The 24,840-nt window shown below is 38.6% G+C and overlaps 1 protein-coding gene across 2 annotated transcripts in view; it reads right to left on the bottom strand.

The window, feature by feature from the left end:
- Positions 1-24,840, bottom strand: part of ITSN1 (intersectin 1) — a 219,303-nt gene that overhangs the window by 89,542 nt on the left and 104,921 nt on the right. For both annotated transcript variants that reach the window (XM_049629272.1, XM_049629271.1), the window contains exons 11-16: positions 23,328-23,443; positions 16,258-16,520; positions 14,002-14,151; positions 13,243-13,383; positions 6,748-6,835; positions 6,473-6,612 (exon numbers count right to left, since the gene is read on the bottom strand). In XM_049629272.1, the coding sequence (XP_049485229.1) occupies positions 6,473-6,612; positions 6,748-6,835; positions 13,243-13,383; positions 14,002-14,151; positions 16,258-16,520; positions 23,328-23,443 (898 nt within the window). The remainder of the gene's footprint in view (positions 1-6,472; positions 6,613-6,747; positions 6,836-13,242; positions 13,384-14,001; positions 14,152-16,257; positions 16,521-23,327; positions 23,444-24,840) is intronic.

Genomic DNA, 24,840 nt, shown 5'->3' on the forward strand with positions numbered 1-24,840 from the left:
TCTGAGTTTTAAAATACAGTAACTTATGTTAATTACGTGGTTGTGAAACTGAAGGGCATTAAAGAAAGTAGATCAACAAGAAGAAAAGAAAAGGAAAGAAAAGAAAAGAAAAAGAAAAAAAGAAAAAGAGAAAGAAGAAGAAAAAGAAAAAGAAAAAGAAAAAAGAAAAAAGAAAAAGAGGAAGAAAAAGAAAAAAAAGAAAAAAAAGAAAGCCAATCAACAAACCCAGTTAGGACAGGGGAAATTGTACCTGTGTGGAGAAACCAGAAAAGTAAGTTATTTCAAAACACAGACGTCGTACCCAAATCAAAGTACACTATTACTCCAGTCATCACTAAATTATAAAATGTATTCACTCTTGATGCATTAAAATGGGAGGAATATTAAAAAACACATCAGTCGGTTATTTAAATTCTCAGAAGGGCTATATTAATGTTTAAAGACACATTTAAGTATTATTCTGAATCTGAGGTCACTGTTCAACCAAATAGGAATTTTGGTTCCTTGTGGCACAACTGGTAGTCAGCCTATCATAAGTGCTACAGGAGAGCCAAAGAGGAATGCACAGGGGCCGTGTGTGCGTGTGTGCGCGTGTGTGAAGGGGTGAGGAGACAGGTGGACAGAAGAGGGGAGAAGAGCTAGAAAATCCTGCCCTCTCTGTAGTTACAGCTAATTAAGGATCTTCACCCACGTCTTCCATTTTGTCCTGAAAATCTAAGTTTTCCCAAAATGTCTCAGCTTAATTTAATAAAGCAATATCCCATTGTTTTAAATGCATGTTATTCTAGGGGCGCCTGGGTAGCTCAGTCGGTTGAGCGTCCAACTTCTATTTCGGCTCAGGTGGTGATCTTGAGCCCCTCACTGGGTTCCCTGCTGTCAGCTCCCTGCTTCAGAACCTCTGTCCCCACTCTTTCTCTGCCCCTCCCCTGCTTGCGCCTCTCTCTCTCTTTCTCAAAAAGAAACAAACAAACAAACAAACAAATAAATAAATAAATGTTATTCTAAAGGATAAAACGGTCAAAGACTGGCTAAACGAGAATTTTTTTAAAAAGATATGTTTTTCCCGAAGATTGAATTCTGCTTTTTTTCTCTTTCCCAAATCACATTTTGTTAAATGTTTTTAAAACCGCAGAAGAAAAACCCACACTATAAAAAAACCTCAACCAACCAACCAAACCTATGGGTATGGCATAGGATCTGGTATATACAATACCTGTTCATTATTTTGAGTCTTTGGCATGTTCTAATCATTTTTCCACATTCAAGGACTCTACATAAAGTTGCCAGAAACACAAGTACATTAGATGAGAGAGAGTTTTATTACTTCTGTGCAGAACAGGTCTTTTCAAAAGGATCATACAGGTAAAAATAATATTTAATCTTGAATAAGGTAAGGTAGTAAACTATGAAACAGCCAAACATTGTTCTACTAATATGAGAAGGCAATGTTGTTATTTTATTTGAATTTATATTCATTTCTCTTGCTGTCTTTGTATTTCCTCTTTCTGGATCTTTTTCTTTCCTTCATTGTTTCCCTTCATGTGCATTTTTTTCCTGACTTTTCATTCTGTTCTGCAGTTCGTTCTCCAGCTCTTGTCTTTTTTCCCCTGGCTGCTAAACATTTTGCCTTTCACCGCCTTCATAATGAATGAGCCTGCCATGAAAGCAAGTGTCTGAAACCAAGAGCATAAAAGCCTCAGTTAAGCCAAAAACCTTATTTACTATAAGTGGCATTCTCATTTCCACATCAATTCAGTTCTTAGGAGCAACTTCTAGGACAGGTGTCGTATGGGCAGAATTTATACCTTTAATGGCCTCTTGAGTAGTTTAAGAAGCCTGATTTCCCAAGTATATTAAAAAACATAATTCTGAATTCTGAATTAGTCCTAAATAATCAATTTTGCTAAGAAATAAAATGTCCACTTTTAGAATAGTATTACTGACTATAATACTGTCTCCCATATGATGGAAACAGGCACATAGACCCAAATCATGATTGAGTGTTGTCTTTCAACGTTGTGCAGCCAAGCGGCAAATTCAATGATCTAAAATACTTGTCATTAAGACAAGACTACAGTACACGGTACTTTATCCAGCTTATAGTTCAGAGCTTCCACCGTCACACACACAGTCTGTCAAGAGGAAAGATTCACCCATCCTCCACGATTTATAATAACTAATTTTACAAAGAACGTTTAGCACTTCATGGTAAGCCGTGTCTTAGACACCGAGCACTCATCTACGTGGGGGAGACGGAAGCACAGAGATAGAGGTGGTTCCTCACGATCAGTCTAAGGAGGAGGAGCATTGCCTGAGTAGGGCACAGAGACCTTTAGAAAAGAGTCTAAGTGGATGACGCAGCTCAGGAAAACTTCCAGGCACTGCAACACTGCCTCCTCCATTGCCACTGACGGGAAAAAGGAAATGCTCCAGTGTAAATGCCACTCACGTTAGGACTTGTCCACCATACAGTGTCTAGACGGGAACTAACAAGGACTCGAACTTCTCAGCGTGAAACACAACGTCTAGCCTCTCTGAGTGTTGGATTCTCTTATTTGCCATACACTTGAAGCCTTGAAAGCTAAAGGCTATATACATTATGTTACTGCCCTGTCTCATAGTTATGACATGAAAATATGGAATACCGGGCTGTCGGCACCAAGGAAAACTGTTACAGTAACTATTAACAATGCCAAGGGCAAGGGGAAATCAAGTGCTTCTATCTGAAAAGTCCCTATCCGTAATGTTACTTGACCCTTGCTAGAACCATAATTTTATACCTACGGGCAAGGCATTGTATATAAGAAAAACAATGATCAGAATGTCTCTATGTGCCCTTGAGGCACCTGGATTCTTCCAAATATGTTGAGACCTTTGACTTTCCAGTAAAATGAAGTAAAAAGAGAAAGTCATAGATAATAATTTTAAACTGATGTTTCAAGAACACAAATATGAGAGGCCTACTGATTTCTTAGCGTGAGAAAATAGTTGCTGCATACGGAGTACATTTTAAAAGCAGAAAAGTATGGTAAAACAAATTTGATCCACTGAATTAAAATTACTTTAAGAAGTATTAATTCCCGCTAGCAACATCAACTATTCATGATTGAATCACTGGTCAAGTATTTAATTTGATCATCAAAAAGCTAAAATTTACTCTCCATATAAAAGGCAGCATAAATATAAAGGCTGCCAATCAGGGGATTTCTAGCACAAAGAGTCATTATCTCAGTGTGCTATCATTTCTACCCACCCCCCACCCAGCTCTTTCCTTTGGCCTTAAAAAAGCAAAGTATATTTGCTACATTAAGATTCTTATGCTTCTTTTTTCAAGTAATTCTTGGTTTGGGGTGATAAATTAGAAAAAGAAAGACAGTTATGCCCTGGGATTATTTTTGGAACACATAAATATCACCTCTATTAGGTAAATGTCTATTAAAATATATGGAAAAATAACCCTTCCTGAAAGGAAAGAATGAGCCCTCAATTTCTATGAGATCAGGTAAGAAGACTCTGGAGACTTCCAGAGGGAAATGCTTCATATCCCTGAATCTGGAGCTGTTTAAAACACGACTGTAATTGTAAATATGCTTTATATTCTCAATACGTTGCTACCTATATGAAACATACACCTGTTAACCTGACTGCAAAAGTAATTCTTTTCCTCTTTAATGAATGACTTGAGAATTTCCATCACTAGTTAACAGGTCTTGGGTGAGGAAGCAGGAGTGTAATTCTTCCTGAGGTAAAGAGAAAGGAGAGACTCTTAAAAGAAGAATGCATCTGAACTAGCCACCTGGTAGAAAGGACAAAGTCAGATTGTATGTTTAAAAACAAAAAACAAAAAAAGCAGAAAATGATAAAACATACTTACTCTCTCAACTCTTCTACATTCAAGAACCTAAATACATTTAAGACGTCCTGATCACTGTCTTTAACCCAGAATCTGGGCTAAAGCAGGGTGCTATGATTCCCTACTTGACCTTGTAACTATGGGACTAGACAGAACTTTGAGTGTGCACCAAAAGAAGCAGATGACTTATTACAAGTAGTTGTTTACCAAAGAAATATGGAAATTGGTTTTTGTTAAATAGAATCCTCATTCATGGAGCCAGCCATTGAATACAGGTTTAATGTTCTGTCTCCTAATTTTAAAATGCTGCATGCTGCGAGGGACCTCTCCAGTGTCACTATACTAGCTGATAATGAGTGAATTACACTCTTCTCCTAGGGGAACAATCTACATGAATATGAAATAAAACTGCTAAGTCCTCATTTCTCTTCTACACTTTCCAGCTGGTTTCCTTTTGGGAGGAGGAGGAGGTTTTGGATATAGCGAGTTCACACCAACTAGATAAGGTGTGTGAAATGACTGGACAATCGCCAAGGTTTCACTCCCAGCAAGACCAAAGTAATTTTTGCATCATTAGTGTGAATGCTGTAAAGGCACCACTGTATTAAGACAGGCACTGAGGAAACCCCAGGGGTCCGAATGCTGGCTCTCCTGGTCCATCTCATCATACAAGAGTTATAGTTACTAAAGAATACATGCTATAAAGTCAGGGAAAAAATGCTTCATATTTTCCAATGTGACTACAACAAAGAAAAGTAGGCAGGAGATACTCAAGAGACGAAGTCTTAAATCTGCCTCTGGAGTTGTCTCAATCAAATTATAAATCTTTTGATTGTTCGATTTAACTGTTTCTGTTGTGGTTTCACCAGGCATGAGAGGAATACTAGAAATAATAACCGTAAGGCAATAAAACATATTTGTCGAGTTCTCCAAATCAGTTGTTAGATAAAACAGTAAAGCTATACTGGCCTGTAATTTTTTTACTCTCTACACTAAAGTTAATAATGGAAAACCAAAATAAAAATGAAGACAGAAAGAAATGTTCTTATTTTAAAAATGAGTATATTTGGGAAAAGGAATAAAATGGGATAAAGGGCTAAAGTTAGACTTTGTATCAGCAACTCTAATAGTAAAGGCAGCATCAATCAAACACAGTAATAGGGACTCAGTGATGGCAACAGCAATTCAACGGCCAAAATGATCCATAAATAGACTCGGCATTTGGGAAAAAATCATCCACTGCAGGGTCATCCTCTAATACATGAACTTTGTTTTGGGAGTCCAATTTCTAGAGAAAGGAATCCTAAGATCAAGGCAGAAATCTGGACTACTGCCTGGGGTTCAGAAGATACCTGAATATTTAACAGTTTATATTCTAAGAGACTATTAAAAAGCACTGTAATCATATTCTTTTTGCTTGAAATAGTGACAAGTTACAGTGAGAGTTAATGTGAGCATTTTTATTGGGCTTATTCTAGAGAGGGAGAACTTACAGCTCTACTCCCAGTACTTATATACGCACAAGTATGGAGCATACATATAGACCCCCACACACAAGTACATATTCTGTGTAAGAATCAAAGCAAAGGAAAACACTCAGTTGGTTGAGAAAAGTTCATTACCTATTACTCTGGGGAGGCGGGGGTGAGGGGGAGACGCAAATACTTCAGACTCAGATGTCTGAACAATATGGCTTAGAATCTCATTCCAAAGGCCAACTAAAATCTTAAATAGTCTTCCTGGTTTTTTTCCCTCTTTTTAATAATAAAGGAGTTTTACTTTTTCCTAGTGCCAAAAGCAAAATCAGAATTAAGTATAAAGGATTTTGAGATGGGAAATGAAAATGGAAAGTATGGTCCATTTATTATGAGAACATAATTGACTAAAAATTCCAGTATTTACTTAAATCTACAGTATATGCTCATTGTTGGTAGGAAATTAACCGCTTTGCACTCTGGTTTTCTTGTAAAAGTTAACAGTCTTAAGATGATAAAACTGAAGTTAAATCAAAGGCACCAATCACAAGTAGGCTGTCATAACCACTTTTACATTCCTTAAGCGCTTTGGCATTTTCCTAAATTCTATGATGTAAACGTGACAGAACCACTACCACTTCTGCCACAGGGGCAAAAGCCATTACTCCATCAAATAATAACACTTTAAAATGTGAGGTAACAAAATAAAGACTCCCATTCAAGGACAATCTTGAAGGTAAGAAGTGGCAGAACAATTCGTAGTTTTCAAAGGGAAAACAATCCCTTTCTAGTCGTCTTCAGAGAACAAAAGACAGACTCTTTTGGAGCCTAGCTTGTGGACTCCGACTTGATGTAGTGAGCAACAGACAAAAGGACGGAGATGTATAAAAATGTAATTCAGGTTGAAGACAGGTGTCATGTGGGGGCCCCTCCCTCAGCTTTCATTTACAAACACCAAATTCATCTTTATATGTTAAAGAGACAAGTCCAATTCAGATTGCAGGGTAAGTATGAAGGCTTTCAGGAAGGCGGACAAACCAGCATAATAAATTTTTCTACCTGGGATTAAGTATCAACTAATCATCTGGCCAGTTAGGAAAATTAAAGGGTAGGACGTAGATGTAGGAACACAATGGATAGTTACCTTCAGCTGATTATTGAAAATATCAATCTCCTGTAGTTTTGACCTGGTTTCTTTCTCAACTTCATCCAGTTGGTCTCGGAGCTGCTGACGAGCCACTTCTTTTGCTTCTAACGCTCTTTTGAGTGTCAGAAGTGAATCTCCTATTTTAGAAAAACATGGCAAGGTAAGAAAAGCAAACTGGCAGTGAGGAAAACGCGTTTTAAATGGTCTCATTACACTGGAAATTCTTACCATTAGGAAAGGATAAAGGCCAATTTGAAAAAGAAAACACCTACTGTGTAAACTGTTTTGCTGAACTTGTTTTAATTGGTCATTGAGTATCTGTTTCTCTGGAATAAGTCTTCCAAGCATTTGCTGAGCCTCCTAGGAGAGAAGGAGGAAAACAACAATGAAATGACAAGGAAACCTATGAAACCTATGTTCTGGCCAAGCAGACAGAACTCTGTTTTCTCATCTCTCAAAGATTCATCTAATCTCATCCCCAAATCCTGTATGTTGAAACTGCATCTAATCAGTCAGGGCAGCGCCTGCTTTCTTGCCAAGCAATTAACTATTTGCCAAATGCTTTTCACTAAAATAAAGCTAAGACAGTTATGGCTCTCTTGACATTTCTTAAATTTTTGTTGACTTACTGTCTATTTATAAGCTTGAAAAAAAGTACTCTAAGTACAACTCAGCAGAGAAAACTGAAAGGAATGATCTCTCCCTTGCACTGGGATCAAATGTAAATACAGGGACCTTGTTTGTAAACTGACTCAGTGGTTTGAACAGGAACGACTCTATTCTGAACTTGGATATTTCACAGGGCTGAAGTGAGGTTTACCATACACCTGAAGATGGAAACACACATCAAAATGACATTCCTAACAACAGAATCTTGGCTGCCATATATGTTTTCCAACCACTGAGGATGGACCTACATCCATCCTCAGTGTAAACAGGTACACGAAAGTCTTGAACCAACTATTTTTTAACTGATATAAGAAAAAAGCTAACCCCACTCAAAGGCCATTTGAGTTTTTGTGGATGACCCATTAAGCACTGGAGTTGCTTTTCAACTGAAATTATCCTATGTCGTTTCTACACATTTCAGTAAATGACAGCCTTTCCAGCACAGAATAACAAATAGTTGATGTTCATTTTTACCTTGAGCACTGGGTGTTGTAAGTGATGAATGACTAAATTCTACATCTGAAACTAACATTACACTATATGTTAACTAACTGGAATTTAAATGAAAACTTGAAAATAAAATCTCTTTGCATTGAATTTTGGTATCAAAAAATAAAAATGCCTTAATTGAAAATCTTCATCACAGGCTAAGGAGCAGTCTTTTTGGAACAACCATCCTTAGATACAGACTGGCTTATATACAATAAATTTCTGTGTGCTCCAAGTCTGAATAGTAGAGAGATTTAGCTCAACAGAGAGGATCTGGAAGCATCTTCTCATATAAATAATCCATATCCCTTTCCCCAAATCTGGACAAAAAAGAATATACAATTCAGACTGTTTTCCCAGAAAGGGCCAGCCAACTGAGTTTCTCCTATTCTCCTCCCTCAACTGAGGAAAGGCCCTTTACTTTACCCAATCCCAAAGTTTCTTTCCTGAACCAAGATAAACAATGATGCATCAAGATAAAGCCTAGCTCGGATCAGAGACTATTTTACTTATATCAACATCACTTTTAAATGCCAACCTAAGTTTCTGAAATAAGTCAAACTAATATGAAGGGCCACCTGACTCAGCTACATAGCAAATATTTGCTAATTTCCGGTAAGGAAAGGGAACCAACATCTCATAACCTGTGATATACAAGGCCTACTTCAAACCATGTGTTATTTTCCACTTCACTACTTTTTCAGAAACCCTGATTTGTATTTTATTATCAATAAGTGAACATACTAAGTGTCAAACTTCAATAATAAAAATGTGTTTGGTCACAGAGCATTCGGTGAGATAATAAACACATGGCCTTCACTCCTAAATTTTCCAAAAGAATATTTTATGAAACTTCTCACAGTTAATGAAAGACATATATAAAAAAAAAGTTACCATATAGAAGTATATACTTTTAAAAGGTACATGCATTTTTTAATATGTTCAAACAACTTCTAGCAGTGGACATCTGATACTATTTACATTGTATGTCATATCCTAATATCTCAAATCGATTAGGACTTCATAGTACATGAAAAAATAACTGACAGAACTGGGAAGAAAATGGAAAAATTTATAATGCTAGAGCTTTCAGCACCCTTCTTGCAACAGCTGGAAGACGTCACAAAATCAGTAAGGACAGAGAAAACACAAAAAACACCATGAATCAATTTGCTCTGATTGACGTTTATGGGACACTCCACCCAACTACAACAGAGTGCACATTCTTTACAAGTGCACATAAAATAATCACCAACATAGATCATATGCTGAGTCATAAAATAAGTCACAGTAAACTCAAAAAGATTAAAAAGAATTGAAATTATACATACTATGTTCACAGTTTATAATATAAATAAATCAGAAATCAGCACAATATATGGGAAACAATCCAAATATCTGGAAACTAAACAGCATAATCCTAAATAAAGAAGAAATTACCAAGGAAATAAAAAGGCTTTTGAATTGAATGAATATGAAAACACATTAAAAATTTGTGAAATATGGCTATGATAATGCTTAGAAGGAAATTTATACCTTAAAATGTTTATATCAAAAATGAAAAAAGGTTCAAGTTCAGTAATCTAAGCTTCCTTTTTATGAAGCTAGAAAAAAAGGAAATTATAGCCAAAATAAGTAGGTGGAAGGAAATAATAAAGAGTATAAGTAAATGAAACAGAAAACAGATAAACCATAAAGAAAAATCAACACAACCAAAAGCTTATTTCAAAAAAAATCAATGAAACCAATAAACTTCTAGTTAGATTGATGGAGAAGAGGAGGATGAGAAAGGAAAGAAAGGGAAAAAGGAAAAATCGGAAGGGGTAGAGAAGATACAAATTCCCATGATCAGGAACGAAAGAAGTGACATCACTATAGATACTACAGACTTGCAAAGAATAAGAAAATATTATAAAACAACTTTATACAAATGAATTTGACAACTTGGATGAAACGAAAAAAATCACTGAAAGATACAAATCATTAGACTCAAGATGAAACAGAAAATGTAAATACCCCTATATTTATTAAATACATTTTGCAATTAAAAGTCCTACCACAAGGGGCGCCTGGGTGGCTCAGTCAGTTGAGTGTTCAACTCATGATTTTGGCTCAGGTCATGATCCCAGGGTCCTGGGATAGAGTCCCAAGTTGGGCTCTTTGCTGAGTGTGGAGCCTGCCTGAGATTCTCTCTCTCCCTCTGCCCCCTCCCCAGCTCTCTCTTTCTAAAATAAAAGTCAAAAAGAAAGAAAGAAAGAAAGAAAGAAAGAAAGAAAGAAAGAAAGAAAGAAAAAGACTCCAGGCCCAGATGATTTATTTCACTGATGAATGAAAAACTTAAAGAAAAGACACCATTTCAACACAAACTTTTTTAGAAAATAGAGGAAAGAATACTCTCCAACTATTTTCTCATTTATTAACCTGATAACAAAACTAGGTAAGGATATTACAAGAAAACTATAAACCAATATCTTTCATGAACTTAAGTGAAAGATAGTAATAGCAAATTGAATCAAGTTAAATATTTTTTTAAATGCCAATACACCATGACCAAATATGGTTTTATCTCAGGAATAGAAGCTTGGTTTAACATTCAAATTTTAATCAACATAAATCACCATATGAACAAAATAAAGGAGAAAAAACATGTGAACATCTCAGTAGATGCAGAAAAAAAAAGTTATGAGTGAATTCAACACCCATTCATGACTAAAACTCTCAGCAAAAAAGGAACAGGAAGGAAGTCCCTCAACTTGATAAAGGGAATCTAACAAAAACACCTATAGTTAACATCATACTTAATAGTCAGAAATTGAATGCTTTCCCCTTAAGATGGAGACTCTCACCACCTCTATTTAACATAGTACTAGAGGCTGTGATCAGTGCATTTAAGATGAAGAAATAAAAAGTACATAGGTTAGAAAGGAAGCAATAAAGCCGTCTCTATTCACAGACCATATATTTTATACATAGGAACTCTAAGGAAGCCGAAAATGAGTTAAGCAATATTGTAGATATAAGGTTGACACATAAAAATTCTGTCTCTATATACTGGCATCAATTGGAAACTGAAGTAAAAATATGCAATATACAATAGAGTCAAAAAACCACAAAACAGGGATAAACTTTGTGAAATATACACAAAACGTATACATTGAAAACTATAATATAACCTGAATAAAATCGAGAAATATAGCATAAGACTCAATATTGTTAAGATGTCAATTCTTCCCAAATTGATCTACAAATTCAATGAAACACCAATCAAAATTCTAAGTATCTTTTGTAAAAACTGACAACAAATTCTAACACTTACGTGGAAATGTAAAGGATGTAAAATAGCCAAAATAATTTGAAAAAAGAATACTACTGAAGATTTCACATTAATTGATTTTCAACAACCAAGGTAATTCAATAAGGGAAAAGGACAGTGTTTTCTATAAATGTTGCTACAACAATTGGGTATTGGTATGGAAAAAAAAAGATGAGCCTCACCCCTTACTTTACACTTTCATAAAAATCAATGTGAAATGGATTAAAGATTTAAACATAAAAGAGAAAACTGTAAAAATTCTGGAAGAAAACGTTAAGAGAAAATGTCTGCAACCTTGGGATGGCCAAAGATTTCTTAGAACACAAAAAAACGTAAACCATAAAAGAAAAAATTAATAAACTGAACTTCCCGACAACTTAAAACTTCTCAAAAAACACCATTACAAAAATGGAAGCTACAGGGAAGGTAAAGATATCTGACAAAGGACTTGATACAAAAATATATAAAGAACTCTTTACAGTTCCACAGTAAGGTAAATAACCCAACAAAAAATGGGCAAAAGATCTGTTCACAAAAGACACACACAAGAAGATACATACCAATACACGTATGAAGTGAGGCCCAACACCACTAGCTTTCAGGGATATGCAAATTAAAGCCACATGAGATACTGTGACACATCCATCAGAAATGTTCATTACAAATAATGACAAAGCGAGTGTTGGCCAGGATGAGACACTACTGAAGCACTCACACATGTAAAGTGTAAAATGTAGAAAGTAAAATGGTACAACCACCCTGGAAACACTCTGATGGTCCCCCGTAGGGTTAGCCTATATTTATATGACATGGTAATTCCATTCCTAAAAGCTGATACACAAATAAGAGAAATAAAACATATGTCCACATCAAGACTTGCAAATAAATACCCATTGCAGTTTTATGCATAAAAGTTCCAAACTGGAAAGAACCCAAATGTCAATCAACAGGAAATACTACTTAGGGATGAAAACGAACAACCTACTGATCTGCTCACAAGTATGGATAAATCTCAAATCATCAGGCTGAGATAAGTCACAAACCTCAAAAATGATCATCTTTCATGATCACAAGCAGAACAGCATCTACATGAATTTGACATCCCCTGCCCCCAGTTCAACAAGTGAAACCAAACCAGGTGATATTATGCAACTTGGTGGTCAACCCTGGATACCTAATAAACGGAAGCAGAACTGCTGATAGCATTCCATTATGTCCCCGACTATTCAGTATAATTCTCTCTCATACTCCCGTTAAAATACTGAGCCGCACTCCCTTATTGTCATGATCACGGTAAAGTCAAAGTCTCATGAATGAACTACATGTCCCAGGTGATCCAGTCCCTGCCTGCTCCAACCACAGTGGCCTCCTTGCTGTAAGCACATCCCAAACACGGGCTATAGCCTCACAGCTCTCACACTGCTGTCTCCGTACCTACAGCTCGTTCTGCCAGAAAGCCACACAGCTTAACCGCTTCTCTCTTTCAAGTCTTTGCTCAAATGGACCCTTACAGGGAAGCCTGTCCTGACCACCTAATTTAAAAAACTGCCCTTGCAGGTGCCTGGCTGGCTCAGTTGGTGGAATGTACGACTCTTGATCCTGGGGTTTTGAGTTCAAGCCCCACCTCGGGTGTAGCGATTACTTGAAATAAAATAAAATAAAATAATTTTTGTTGTATTGTATTATTGTATTTTTATTGAGAGAGTGTGAGTGGGGGAGAGGGGTGGAGGGGGGAAGGAGAGACCGAGAGAGAGAAAGAGAATCTTAAGCAGGTTCCATGCTTAGTAAAGAGCCTGATGAGGGCTTGATCCCACAACCTTGGGATCATGACCTGAGCCAAAATCAAGAGTCGGACACTCAAACCAACTAAGCCAATCCAGGTACCCCAAAAATAAAATCTTACAAAAAAATAATAAATAACTGCCCTCCTTCTCTCCAGGACTCTGTTTCCTACTCACTCTCATACTCTAAGAGTACACACTTGACTTCTTTTGTCAGTGTCCTGCCCTGCAGATAGAAGGTAAGCTCCGTGAAGTGGGGGCTCTCATGTCCGCTCACTGCTGGACCCTCAGCGCCTCTGAGAGCGTCTGGTCTGGCACGCAGCAATGCTCAGCAAGCATGTTGAGTTTGTTTCCTTGACAGCCTCCTTTTCAGACTAGGGCTTTGTCAACTTCGTATTTGCTTCCCAGAGCCCAGTACCTCATGGAGGCTGGGTGCTTGTAGGAATAAATGAGTGAAATGAATCAGAGGAAAAGCAGGGAAAGCCAAAAAGCTGTTAAGGGATGTGTTTTCTCACCTGTAACTGTTGCTGTAGATGGGTGATTTCTGCAATCCTCAACTCTCTGGATTTGTTCGTACTCTCAATTTCTTGCCTTTGGGTGGTCAATCGACATCTGATATCTTGAAGTTTTCCTTCTAGTTGATGCTTTTTATCATTCTTTAACACATGAAAAAATATTATTATTATTACCATTTTTAATGGTTCAGTGTTACTGTACAGCTGACCCTTGAACAACATGAGGGTGAACTCCAGGGGTCCACATACACACGGATTTTTTTCGATAAATAACAGTACAGTACTGGGGTGCCTGGGTGGCTCAGTCGGTTAAGCGTCCTACTCTTGGTTTGGGCTCAGGTCATGATCTCATGGTTTCATGAGTTTGAGGCCCACATCGGGCTCCAAGTTGACAGTGCAGAGCCTGCATGGGATTCTCTATCTCCCGCTCTCTCTGTCCCTCCCTCACTGTGCTGTCTCTCTCAAAATAAATGAAGTTAAAAAAAATGTTTTTAAATAACAGTACAGTACTGTAAATGCATTTTCTCCTCTTTATGATTTTCTCAACATTTTCTTTTCTCTAGCTTACTTTATTAAAAGAATGCAGTATATGATAAATATAACATATGAAATATGTGTTAATCAACTATTTGTGTGATCAGTAAGGATTCCAGTCAACAGTAGGCTACTAGTAGTTATGTGTTAGGGGAGTCAGGAGTTACAGAGTTCTGACTGCGCAGGGTCAACTGTATTCCCAAAGCATAATCAAACTGCACTCACTAGAGCTTCTAATTCAAATTCCAGAGTCTTTTTCTTTGCTTTCAGTACAACTATGTCTTCTTGTTCTTTGTTTCTTTGATTGAGTAGTTCTTGTCTTCGATTCCGTTCCCATTCAAGTTGTCGTTGCCTTTCAAGTTCTCGTTTTGCAGCCTGTGACATTTACAAACAGACAGCTTATTAACTTTTTAGTTCTTACATTATACAATGTCTCTTAGTAAACATAACATCTAGGAAGTCTTTTCTTTCAGGGATAAAATGTTACACACTGCAAGAAATTCTATTACAAAATGGCAAAACAAAATTTATACAAATGTAGTATTCCTTCTATGGAAAAAAAAAAAGAATATTTAGAAAGGCTATTAGATAAGATGAGGACAGGATTCATGTCATCATTGCCATTTGATTGTGCCTTCAAGAGTGCTTGAAGTGATAAAAAAAAAATAACCTTTCTTCCTTATTTACTGACTCATGGAGGGTAAGGAAAAATCTAGTAAAATCAAAATCCAAACCCCTAGAACAAAAAGAAAAAACAAGAAATATCCCCCCAAACAAAACTTTCTTCTACCCAAAAAGAAATTATTTACCTCAAGTCTTAAAATTTGTTGCCCTCCAGCCCTCTAATCATTCATCTTCTTTTACCACAGAAGCTTCTGTAATTTCTGTGGCAACGTCAGCCCTCCTCAGAGCTGACTCTGATGGCTGCTGGGTAAAGAGCACCTGGCACTCTTTACTGTAATTGCTACTTACTCCAACTACCCTTTTACAGGCCAGAGGACAGGTGGAATACTAGCCGTCAGTATATCTCTAGGGACTATCAATGCCTGGTACCTGGTAAATGCCTATTAAATAGTTCTTAATAAATACTCTAAGGTGTCTTGGGAAAAAAAAAAAAAAACACGGAGGAAAGGAAGGCATTGAGTCCTTTGGCTGTCCATTCTGGAAATTAAAACCCTGTTGGTATCTGTGTGTCTCTGCCTAAACAGAGGCTTACTGCCCTAAATTTTCTGAAGCAATAAAAGGAGATGAAACCAAAGTATTGTGTTTTGTGTTTTTATAAAGGAAAATCTCCCATCTATAAAATAGATTTCATTTACACAAAAGAATCATGGCATTGCCTCAGTAGCAATGTGCTTAACTGGAAATTCGGACAAAAGACTGGCTTAGCCCTTATCCAGTATGGCACCAAATTGATGAGGCCTTCCATCCAATATATTGAAGATTTCCCACACACGTTTTTTTAAAGTGGAAAAAAAAGGGCACAGACAATATAATTAGTATGAGATCATTACAGGGCTTTAAAAAAAATTGCACTAAATCCCCAACCTCTTCAACCATATAACCTTTTATATTGCTACATACATTTTTAAATGCAGAGAAGAAAGTCTGAAAAATTCTCAACAAATATCAGTGGTTTTTGTTAAGAGACTGAATAATCAAAAGCTTGAGTGTAAATATTTATATATATATGTGTATATATATATATATATATACACATATAGTTATAAATATATGTATATATTTTAGTTTTTATTTATTTTGAGAGCGTGCAAATGTAAATGGGGTAGGGGGAGGGAGGGAGGGAGAGAGAGAGGGGAGAGAGAGAGCCCAAGCAGGCTCCGTACTGTCAGCACAGCACCCGAAGGGGGGCCCAATCTCATGAACCACGAGATGGTGACTGGAACTGAAAGCAAGAGTCGGGCGCTTAACCGACTGAGCCACCCAGGCGCCCCTTGAGTGTGAATGTTCTTAGCAGCATTATTCATAATAGTCAAAAAAGTTGAAAACAACTCAAATGTCCATCAACTGATGAATGGATAAATATAATGTGGTACATCCGTGTACTGGAGTATTATCCGGTCATAAAAAGGAATAAAGTATTGATTCACGCTGCAACTTGGGACTTGAAAACAAGCTAAGTGGAAGCCAGACACAGAAGGGCACATGGTATATGATCCCACTTGTGAAATGCCCACAACAGGCCAACCTGTGGACACAGAAAACAAATGAATGAGTGGCTGTTAAGGGCAGGGAGAGGTGGATGGGGAGTAACTGCTTAATGGGGAAGAGAGTTCTTCTTGGGGTGAGGAACGTGCTCTGGAATCAGACAGAGGTCAGGGTCACACAGCTTGGTGAACATACTAAAAGTACGCAACTGTGAAAGGAAGGAGACTGTGTTAACCTGCCACCTGACCAATTAAGAGAGAAGGGGAGCAAGCCACAGGCGCTAACTGTGGGGGTGGCTCCGTGGCTCCTTACCTCCCGTCTCTCGATTTCCTTCCTCCTCTCCTCCTCTCTCTGCCGTTCTAGTTCCCGCTGCTTTTCCAGTTGCTTCTCCAGCTCCAGTTGTCTCTTGCGCTCCTGCTCCTGGCGCTCCCGCTCTTTCCTCTCCTGCTCCGCGCGCTCGAGCTGGGCCAGGCGCTCCTGCTCTTTGCGCTGCTGTTCCAGGAGAGCCTGCCTCCGCTTTTCCAGTTCCAGGTTGCCACGCTCAAAATTCTCACGCTTCTTATCCTCAAATGTTACTTTAAAACGAGAAGCAGAGAAACTATGAAAAGTCATGATTTTCAACACTACTTTCGAAGGAAACATTCGGTGGCACATTTGAAATCTGTAGTATAAATGCGAACCAGAACTCCCCAAGTTTCCTTCCTGACTGTGCCCGCATTAATAACCACGAGGACACTAAATACCTTTTGGACCCAAGAACTTGATTCAGTAAAGTAAACTGCAGGATACAAAAGCAATATACAGAAATTAGTTGCATTTCTATACAGTACCAATAATTAGCCAATAGAAGGAGAAATTAAGAAAACAATCCCATTCATGATGGCATCAAAAAGAATACCGAGGAACAGATTAAAAAAAATTTATTTTTTATTTTTTAAAAAAAAAATTTTTTTTTAACGTTTATTTATTTTTGAGACAGAGAGAGACAGAGCATGAATGGGGGAGGGTCAGAGAGAGAGGGAGGCACAGAATCTGAAACGGGCTCCAGGCTCTGAGCTGTCAGCACAGAGCCCGACGCGGGGCTCGAACTCACAGACCGTGAGATCATGACCTGAGCCGAAGTCGGACGCTTAACCGACTGAGCCACCCAGGCGCCCCAAAAATTTTTTTTAATTTAATGTTTATTTATTTTGAGATAGAGAGAGAGAGAGAGAGAGAGCGCGCGCACAAGAAGGGGAGGGGCAGAGAGAGAGGGAGACACAGAATCTGAAGCAGGTTCCAGGCTCTGAGCTGTCAGCACAGAGCCGTACGTGGGGCTAGAATTCACAAGTGTGAGATCATGACCTGAGCCGAAGTCATAACGGACGCTCAACCGAGCCACCCAGGCGCCCCTTTTTAAAAAAAATTTTTTTGGGGGGGGGGGGCGCCTGGGTGGCTCAGTCGGTTAAGCGTCCAACTTCGGCTCAGGTCACAATCTCACAGTTCGTGGGTTTGAGCCCCGCATCGGGCTCTGTGCTGACAGCTCAGAGCCTGGAGCTTCGGATTCTGTGTCTCCCTCTTTCTCTGCCCCTCCCCCACTCACTCTCTGTCTCTGTCTCTCCCCCCCCCTCAAAAATTGAATAAAACATTAACAAAAAGTTAAAAAAATTTTTTTTTAATTTAATGTTTCTTTATTTTGAGAGAGAGAGAGAGACTCAGTCCTAGGAATAAATTTAACCAAGAAGGTGAAAGACTCGTACACTGAAAACTATAAGACACTGATGCAAGAAACAAAAGACATAATTCAGTGGAAAAGTATTCCATGATCAGAATTGGATTGGAAAAATTAATATTGTTAAAATGTCCATATTACACAAAGCAACCTTCAAATTCAATGCAGTTCCTATCAAAATTCCAACAGCATTTTTCACAGAACTAGAATAATTCTAAAATTTATATGGAACCACAAAAGACCCTCAATAGCCAAAGCAGACTTGAGGGAAAGAAGAACAAAGTTGGAGGTATCGTGCTCCCTGATTTCAAACTATACTACAAGGCTATAGTAATCAAAGCAGTATTATTGGCATAAAAACAGGCACAGATGAACGGAACAGAATAGAGCCCAGGAACAAACCCACACTTATATGGTCAACTAATTTACAACAAATAAAACAAAAATACATAATGGAGAAAGAAAAGTCTCCTCAATAAATGGTGCTAGAAAACTGCCACATGCAAAAGAATGAAACTGGACCACTCTTGCAGGGAACAAGCTTAGGAATTCCCTGAGCCTGCACTGATGGGTTAACAAGGCATAAAGAATTAGAAAGCCATAGGATGAACACACCCAAGTTTGGGTAAACAAGAGTAGGTAAATAAGATTAGGTAAAGGGGGCAAAGGTCCCCAGTAAAGGGCAAAGGTATAGGACAATAGCAGAAAGCTGCTTTCACAAGAAGGAAGGACCAATTAGGTAAACAGGTAAATAGAGCCATAGACCACAGCAGGGCCAGTTGCCCAGAGTGGAGCTAATTAGCAAAAGAAAGATGTCTCGTTGACCCTGAAGTAGCATGCTCTGTCTTTCTTGTCACCTTGGCTAGTTTAGGTAAACAGAGGTGCGGCCTCATGTTTGCTGTAAACAACCTTCCACCCTGCACCAGAATCTTGTCTTGTATTGACCCAAACCCCTAACACCGCATATCTCCCAAACCCCCTCTTCCCCATGCCCATGAGCCCATGAGTTAAAGTTCATGGTTTCACTGACAGTCTGTCCATGCCCATCACACTAGTAAGCATTCTGATCCTAATAAAAAAGGGAGGAAGGACCCTTACTCAGGGCTTTTGTCTCCTCCTGGGTATTAGCCTCTCCCACATTTTCAATCCTGAGTCCCACTCTCTTGCTGGACAAGAGAGAACTCCAGACCTAGAGTCTACAACACACTCTCTTCTTACACCATATGTAAAAATTAGCTCAAAACAGATTAAAGACTTGAATGCAGGCCTAAAACCATGAAACTCCTATCAGAAACATCACTGACTAGGCTCACTGACATGACTCATGGAACACTGCTTTCTGGAACTGATTCCAAAGGCAAGAATAATGAAAGAAAAAACAAATGGGATTATATCAAACTACAAAGCTTCTGCACAGTGAAGGAGACTATCAACAAAATAAAAACACAACCTTTGGAATGAGAGAAGATATTTGCAAATCACGTATCTATAATGGGCTAGTATCTAAAATATATAAAAAAACTCATACAACGCAACATAAAACAATCTGATTAAAAAATAGAGCAGAAGATCTGAGTAGACATTTTTGCAAAGAAGCTGTACAGATGGTCAACAGGCACATGAGGAGATGCTCATCATCATTAATCATCACAGAAATGCGAATCAAAACCACATGAGATGTCATCTCACACCTGTCAAAATGACTATTATCAAAAAGACAAGGAATAACAAGTGTTGGAGAGGTTGTGGAGAATAGGGAACCCTCCCACACTGTTGGGAGGAATGTAAATTGGTGTAGCCACTACAGAAGAACAGTACAGAGGTCCCTCAAAAACAAAACAAAACAAAATAAAACAAAACTGCCAGATGACCCACCAATTCCACTTCTGGACATTTACCCAAGAAAACAAAATTATCTATTCAAAAAGATATCTGTATCCCCATGTCATTACAGCATTGTTTGCAATAGCCAAGACATGCAAACAACCTAAGTGTCTCTCGGTGGATGACTGGATAAAGAAAATGCATTATTATTCAGCCATAAAAAAGAAGGAAATCATTTGCAACAACACAGATGGACCTTGAGGGTATTATGCTAAGTAAAACAAGTCAAACAGACATATATCATCTGATTTCACTTATGTATGGAATAAAAACAAAACAAAACTCACAGATATAGAAAGAGAATGGGGGGTTACCAAAGAGAAAGGGAGTTTGGGGGTGGGAGAAAAGAGTGAAGGGGGTCAACTGTATGGTGATGGATGGTAACTGGACTTACCGTAGTGATCACGTTGTAGTGTATGCAAACACTGAATTATGCCGTACACCTGAAACTAATACAGTACTATATACCAACTTTATCTCAATTAAAAAAAAATCCTAAGTTCTTTGCTAACATACTCTCCCCTCCATGACAAATACCACGTCATGGCATTCAAAACACTGAACACCACCTGTAGAATAATCTTTCTAAAGCTGCAATTCTGTATCACCACCAACCTCCTTTCCTTCCCTGTTTATGCTTTTCCTTCTCCAACACCTTGATTGAGCAACTGACCCCCTGACTTTTCTGTACCATGAATCTTTCCCTCCCTACCTCTCTCTCCTCAGCTTATAACTGTGCTTGTATGTGTCTTCTATTCTAACAAGACGATTTCTGAAGGCAGAGGTAGGTAGGTGAGTATTCTACATTTCATAATGAAGAACAAGATGTACCCTAATCACTATGCAGGTCACATTCAGCAAATAATTTTTTCTAATCCATCATTCAGTCTCCTTCTTTGAGAACACCAATTAGGAATTTTAGCCTTATTTCCCAGGCCAATCATTTTTTTCTCTAGTCCTTGCTATCATTCTGTTTATAACCATTTCCTTTTCCTTTAAAAATAAATTCCCAATGTCCCTTCATGTTTTCATGTCCCTTCCTATGTCTTCAGCAGTGTCCATTCAATTTTGTGTTTGCCTCACATGCTCCTCCTTGGAACCGACCCCAGACAGGAGAAGCTCTCAAGGCCTGCCTGTGTAGCACGCCATTCCCATTGTGCCCTATTTTCAGAACTGTCACTTGATACTTGGTCTTGAGATCTGTAACTGTGGGCACCCTTCCTTGGCTTCTTCCCACATTCCTGTTTGGCCTTTGCTGCTTTAGACAGACATTCCTCAGACATTACAGTTGTGGATTAGAGACCAAACACGGTTAGGTGTGTTTTGGTTTTCTAGTCCTTCTTGCTCCTTTACTGACTGCAGAGGAGGTATATCCGTTTTACTTTGCTACCTTAAAATTGAAAGTCCGCTCAATCACAGAAAGGAAGGAATAATGATACATGCTACAACATGCATGAATCAAAACTATCATGATACGTGAAAGGCCACTCCCTGTACCAGACCATTTATATGAAATGTCCCAGACAGGTAAATCCCAAGAGGCAGAAAGCAGACTGCTGACTGCCAGGGCTGGGGGAGGGGGGGGAATCAGGAATCACTGCGTATGGAGTTTTCTTTTGGGGTCATGAAAACATCTCAGCACTAGACAGAGCTGATGGCTGCACAACACTGTGAGTATACTGAGCAACACTGTCATGGGCTGAATAACCTGCAGACTTCCTATGCTGAAGTCTAAGCCCTAATGTGATGTTATTTAATCAGGGTTAAGATAAGGTCCTGAGGGTGGGATTAATGGCTTTAACAGAGGAAGAGAGGAAGAGAGAAAAAGAGATTTCTCTCTTTCCATGTGCACACACCAAGGAAAAGTGATATGAGGGCACAAAAAGAAGATCGCCATCTGCACGCCAGAAAGACAGCCTGACCAGGAAGTGAATTGGATGGCATCCTAATGTTGGACTTCCTGGCCTCCAGAACTGTGAGAAATTAATTCACTTCTGCTATTTAAGCCACCTAGACTACTATACTTTATTATGGCAGCCTACCCTGAGACAGCCACTGAACTGTATATTTTTTAATGATCAAATTTCTGTTATGTGAATTTTACCCCAATTTAAAAAAAAACCCTAAAGGTCCCTACACATCTTAGTTCCAATACCTGGCCCTGTTTCTGCTACAGAGGAGGCACATAATAAATGGCTACTCAAAGAATGAATGCATGAACAAAAAACCAATGATGTCACTTCCTGTTCAGAACTCTAAATGAATGTCTACCGACAGGAAAAGAAAATTCCATATTCGAAGGATTCCTGTCCTTATCTGCCTTTGAGACTTCATTCCCATTATTACCAACCTGAAATGTTCTTCCTTCCCACTTGTAATGACCCTATCCATCTTCAGTCTCGACGTGACTGAGACCTCCTGCACAGAGATTTCTACCTCATGCCTTTCCCAGTCTATGCCAACCCACGTAAGTAAGCTGTGCTGTGCATCTATGCTACTGTCTTCAGGACTTTGCCACACTTAGGTACTGCTTTGGTGATTATTTATATGGATGCCCTAAATCCTCAATTCTATTATAACCTTCTTGATGGTACGGACCACACTGTTAACGTTTAAATTCTTCACCGTACTCGACACATAGCTTCACACAAAGAACATTATCAATAAGAAGTTTATCAGTAAACAGAAAAAAAATTTAATTTAAAGAGGAAATCGGGAGAGCTAGTGTCCTGAGCAAGCTAGTTAACCACTGAGCACTTTAAATGCAGCTAAATGACACTGACAAATATAAGAAAATATGAAAATTAAATAGAGACTCCATAATAAATTTCATTTGCCTCTTAGTATCAATTATCATCTCATTATCAATAATTCATAGCTGCTCTAGAATATTTTAATAGTGTGATGAGCTTATTATTATAGATCAGGATTTTTAAATTTTATTTATTTGCATATTTTTTTTTAATTTGAGAGTGCAAGCAGGAGAAAGAGGCAGGGGGTGGGGGGTGGGGAGAATCTTAAGCAAGCTCCACACTCAGCACAGAGCCTGACGCGGGGCTCAATCCCAGGACCCTGGGATCGTGACCTGAGCCACAATCAAGAGTTGGAGACTCAACTGAGCCACCCAGGCGCTCCAATGAAGGTGTTTTAAAATAGGTTCTTACTGGGGCGCCTGGGTGGCTTGGTCGGTTAAGCGTCTGACTTCAGCTCAGGTCATGATCTCACAGACCGTGGATGCCCCGCGTCAGGCTCTGGGCTGATGGCTCAGAGCCTGGAGCCTGCTTCCGATTCTGTGTCTCCCTCTCTGTCTGCCCCTCCCCCGCTCATGCTCTGTCTCTCTCTGTCTCAAAAATAAATGTAAAAAAAAAAAAAAAAAAAAAGGTTCTTACTAAATTTAAAATAGCTTCCTGTTATTAAGGAGTTTCCAATTTTCTTATAACAGTGTGAGAAAATAACAAGAGGCAGTTTTACATCCTATTTCGGCACTGGTGGTACTAAGCAAGCACTGTAAAGGTTTACCAACTTCGAGTGTTCTATAAATAACAGCTATAAAATTTTTGTTTGCTGGTAAATAATCAGATTTCAGTTTAAAAGTAGCCAAGTACGTAATGTTCTTATTTCTCTACCTATAGTCAAATCCAAGACATGTTAAAAGTGTCTCCTTTCTAAGGTCAGTTAAGGGAATACAGCAAGAATGTCAGAAGCTACATTTCTTTTTACCCCCGTCTTTGCCTTAGAGGCGGAAAACCTCTAATATGATGTAACTGAAATGGAAAGACTGCCTTACCGGGCAATTTCTTCTCTAGCTGTTGTTGTTCATCTTCTAAAACTGGCTCCTCTGGTAACCTCTGATCTACTGCCGTTGAGCTGATGACAGATATACCACTGCCAGATCGAACTCGTCTGCAATTGGGGAAACAAAGCAAAAAAAAAAAAAAAATGGATTCACACAAAGCCGTCTAGGTAGCACCGAGCCAACGGTGGAAAAGAGTTTTTAAAGATGATGCCACATCATGGAGAAAATCTCATGTATCGTGAGGAAAAGATAAAGATCTGGTCCTGTTTACAAAGAGCTTTTTAAAAATGAGTACGTGAATGCTACCAGAGGCTGAGTGCCAAGCTTATCTGGATATTTAGAATTATCACCTAAATCAGGGCAATTGCAAAGGGCTGAATTAGTGAATAATCATCGAGTGTCTAATCTTTAATTATTGTTATTATTATTAATTCAGTGTAGGCATCGAGTGTCTAGAACGGTGCCTGGGTCCACAATCAAGAGTTCACTGTTGTTACCATTACCCTTTTACAGAACATTAAATCCTTCAAGGAAGATTAGCAGCTCAGCTGAATGGAAGCCTCTCTCTTCCCCTTACAAAATCTTTTTTTCCATTTTATCTCATAATAAACACATGAAATCTCTACACTTCACAGTCCCTAAAACAAATCACTTAGTTGCCTGATTAGTTTCACCTTAAACCATTAACCTTGCTCTTTGAAACCAATCTACCTTTTTGTTTTAATGCGCTTTTTTTTTAATCAGTTTCCAGCCTTGTGTCTCTTGTGGTGATTTTTGCAACTGTCAGACCTTACAAACAGCCCAACTACCATTTCTTCCTACAGTCAATTTTCTCAGCTCACTCCATGTATGCGCTCACAGCAACGGCACTGTTTCTTTTCCTTTTGTGGGAATTCCTTCCCCTCGGCTTTCCCAGAAAGTCTTATTTGTGTGTGTGTGTGTTTTCTGTTCTTTTGCTTGTAAGATTTCATGTTTGTCTTCTAAATTAAAGCCTAAAGACATCATTGTCTGGGGGCGCCTGGGTGGCTCGGTCAGTTAAGCGGCTGACTTTGGCTCAGGTCATGATCTCACGGTCCGTGAGTTCGAGCCCCGCGTCGGGCTCTGTGCTGACAGCTCAGAGCCTGGAGCCTGTTTCAGATTCTGTGTCTCCCTCTCTCTGACTCCCCCCCCACCCCCGTTCATGCTCTCTCTCTCCCTGTCTCAAAAATAAATAAAATGTTAAAAAAAGAAAATTAAAAAAAAAAAAAAGACATCGTTGTCTGGGAGGAGAGGTGTGTGTGGCGTGTGTAGGTAGAGGATACCAGTCACCGCAGATCTCTCCAAACTGGACCTTGGTCTACTCTTGATATCTCTACTGAAACTGTGTTTCAGACTAGGATAATTTTCTTTAATTAGCTTCCTGACTATAATTTCTACATTGCCAGTATTTTGTTGCCTATCCAATGTATAGAATTCACAGGCAGAATTTCCCTGCCTTCTTTCCTCTTATTTTTTTTTGGGGGGG

The sequence above is a fragment of the Panthera uncia genome, chromosome C2 (genome assembly GCF_023721935.1).
Source record: "Panthera uncia isolate 11264 chromosome C2, Puncia_PCG_1.0, whole genome shotgun sequence".
In the NCBI taxonomy this organism is placed as follows: domain Eukaryota; kingdom Metazoa; phylum Chordata; class Mammalia; order Carnivora; family Felidae; genus Panthera; species Panthera uncia.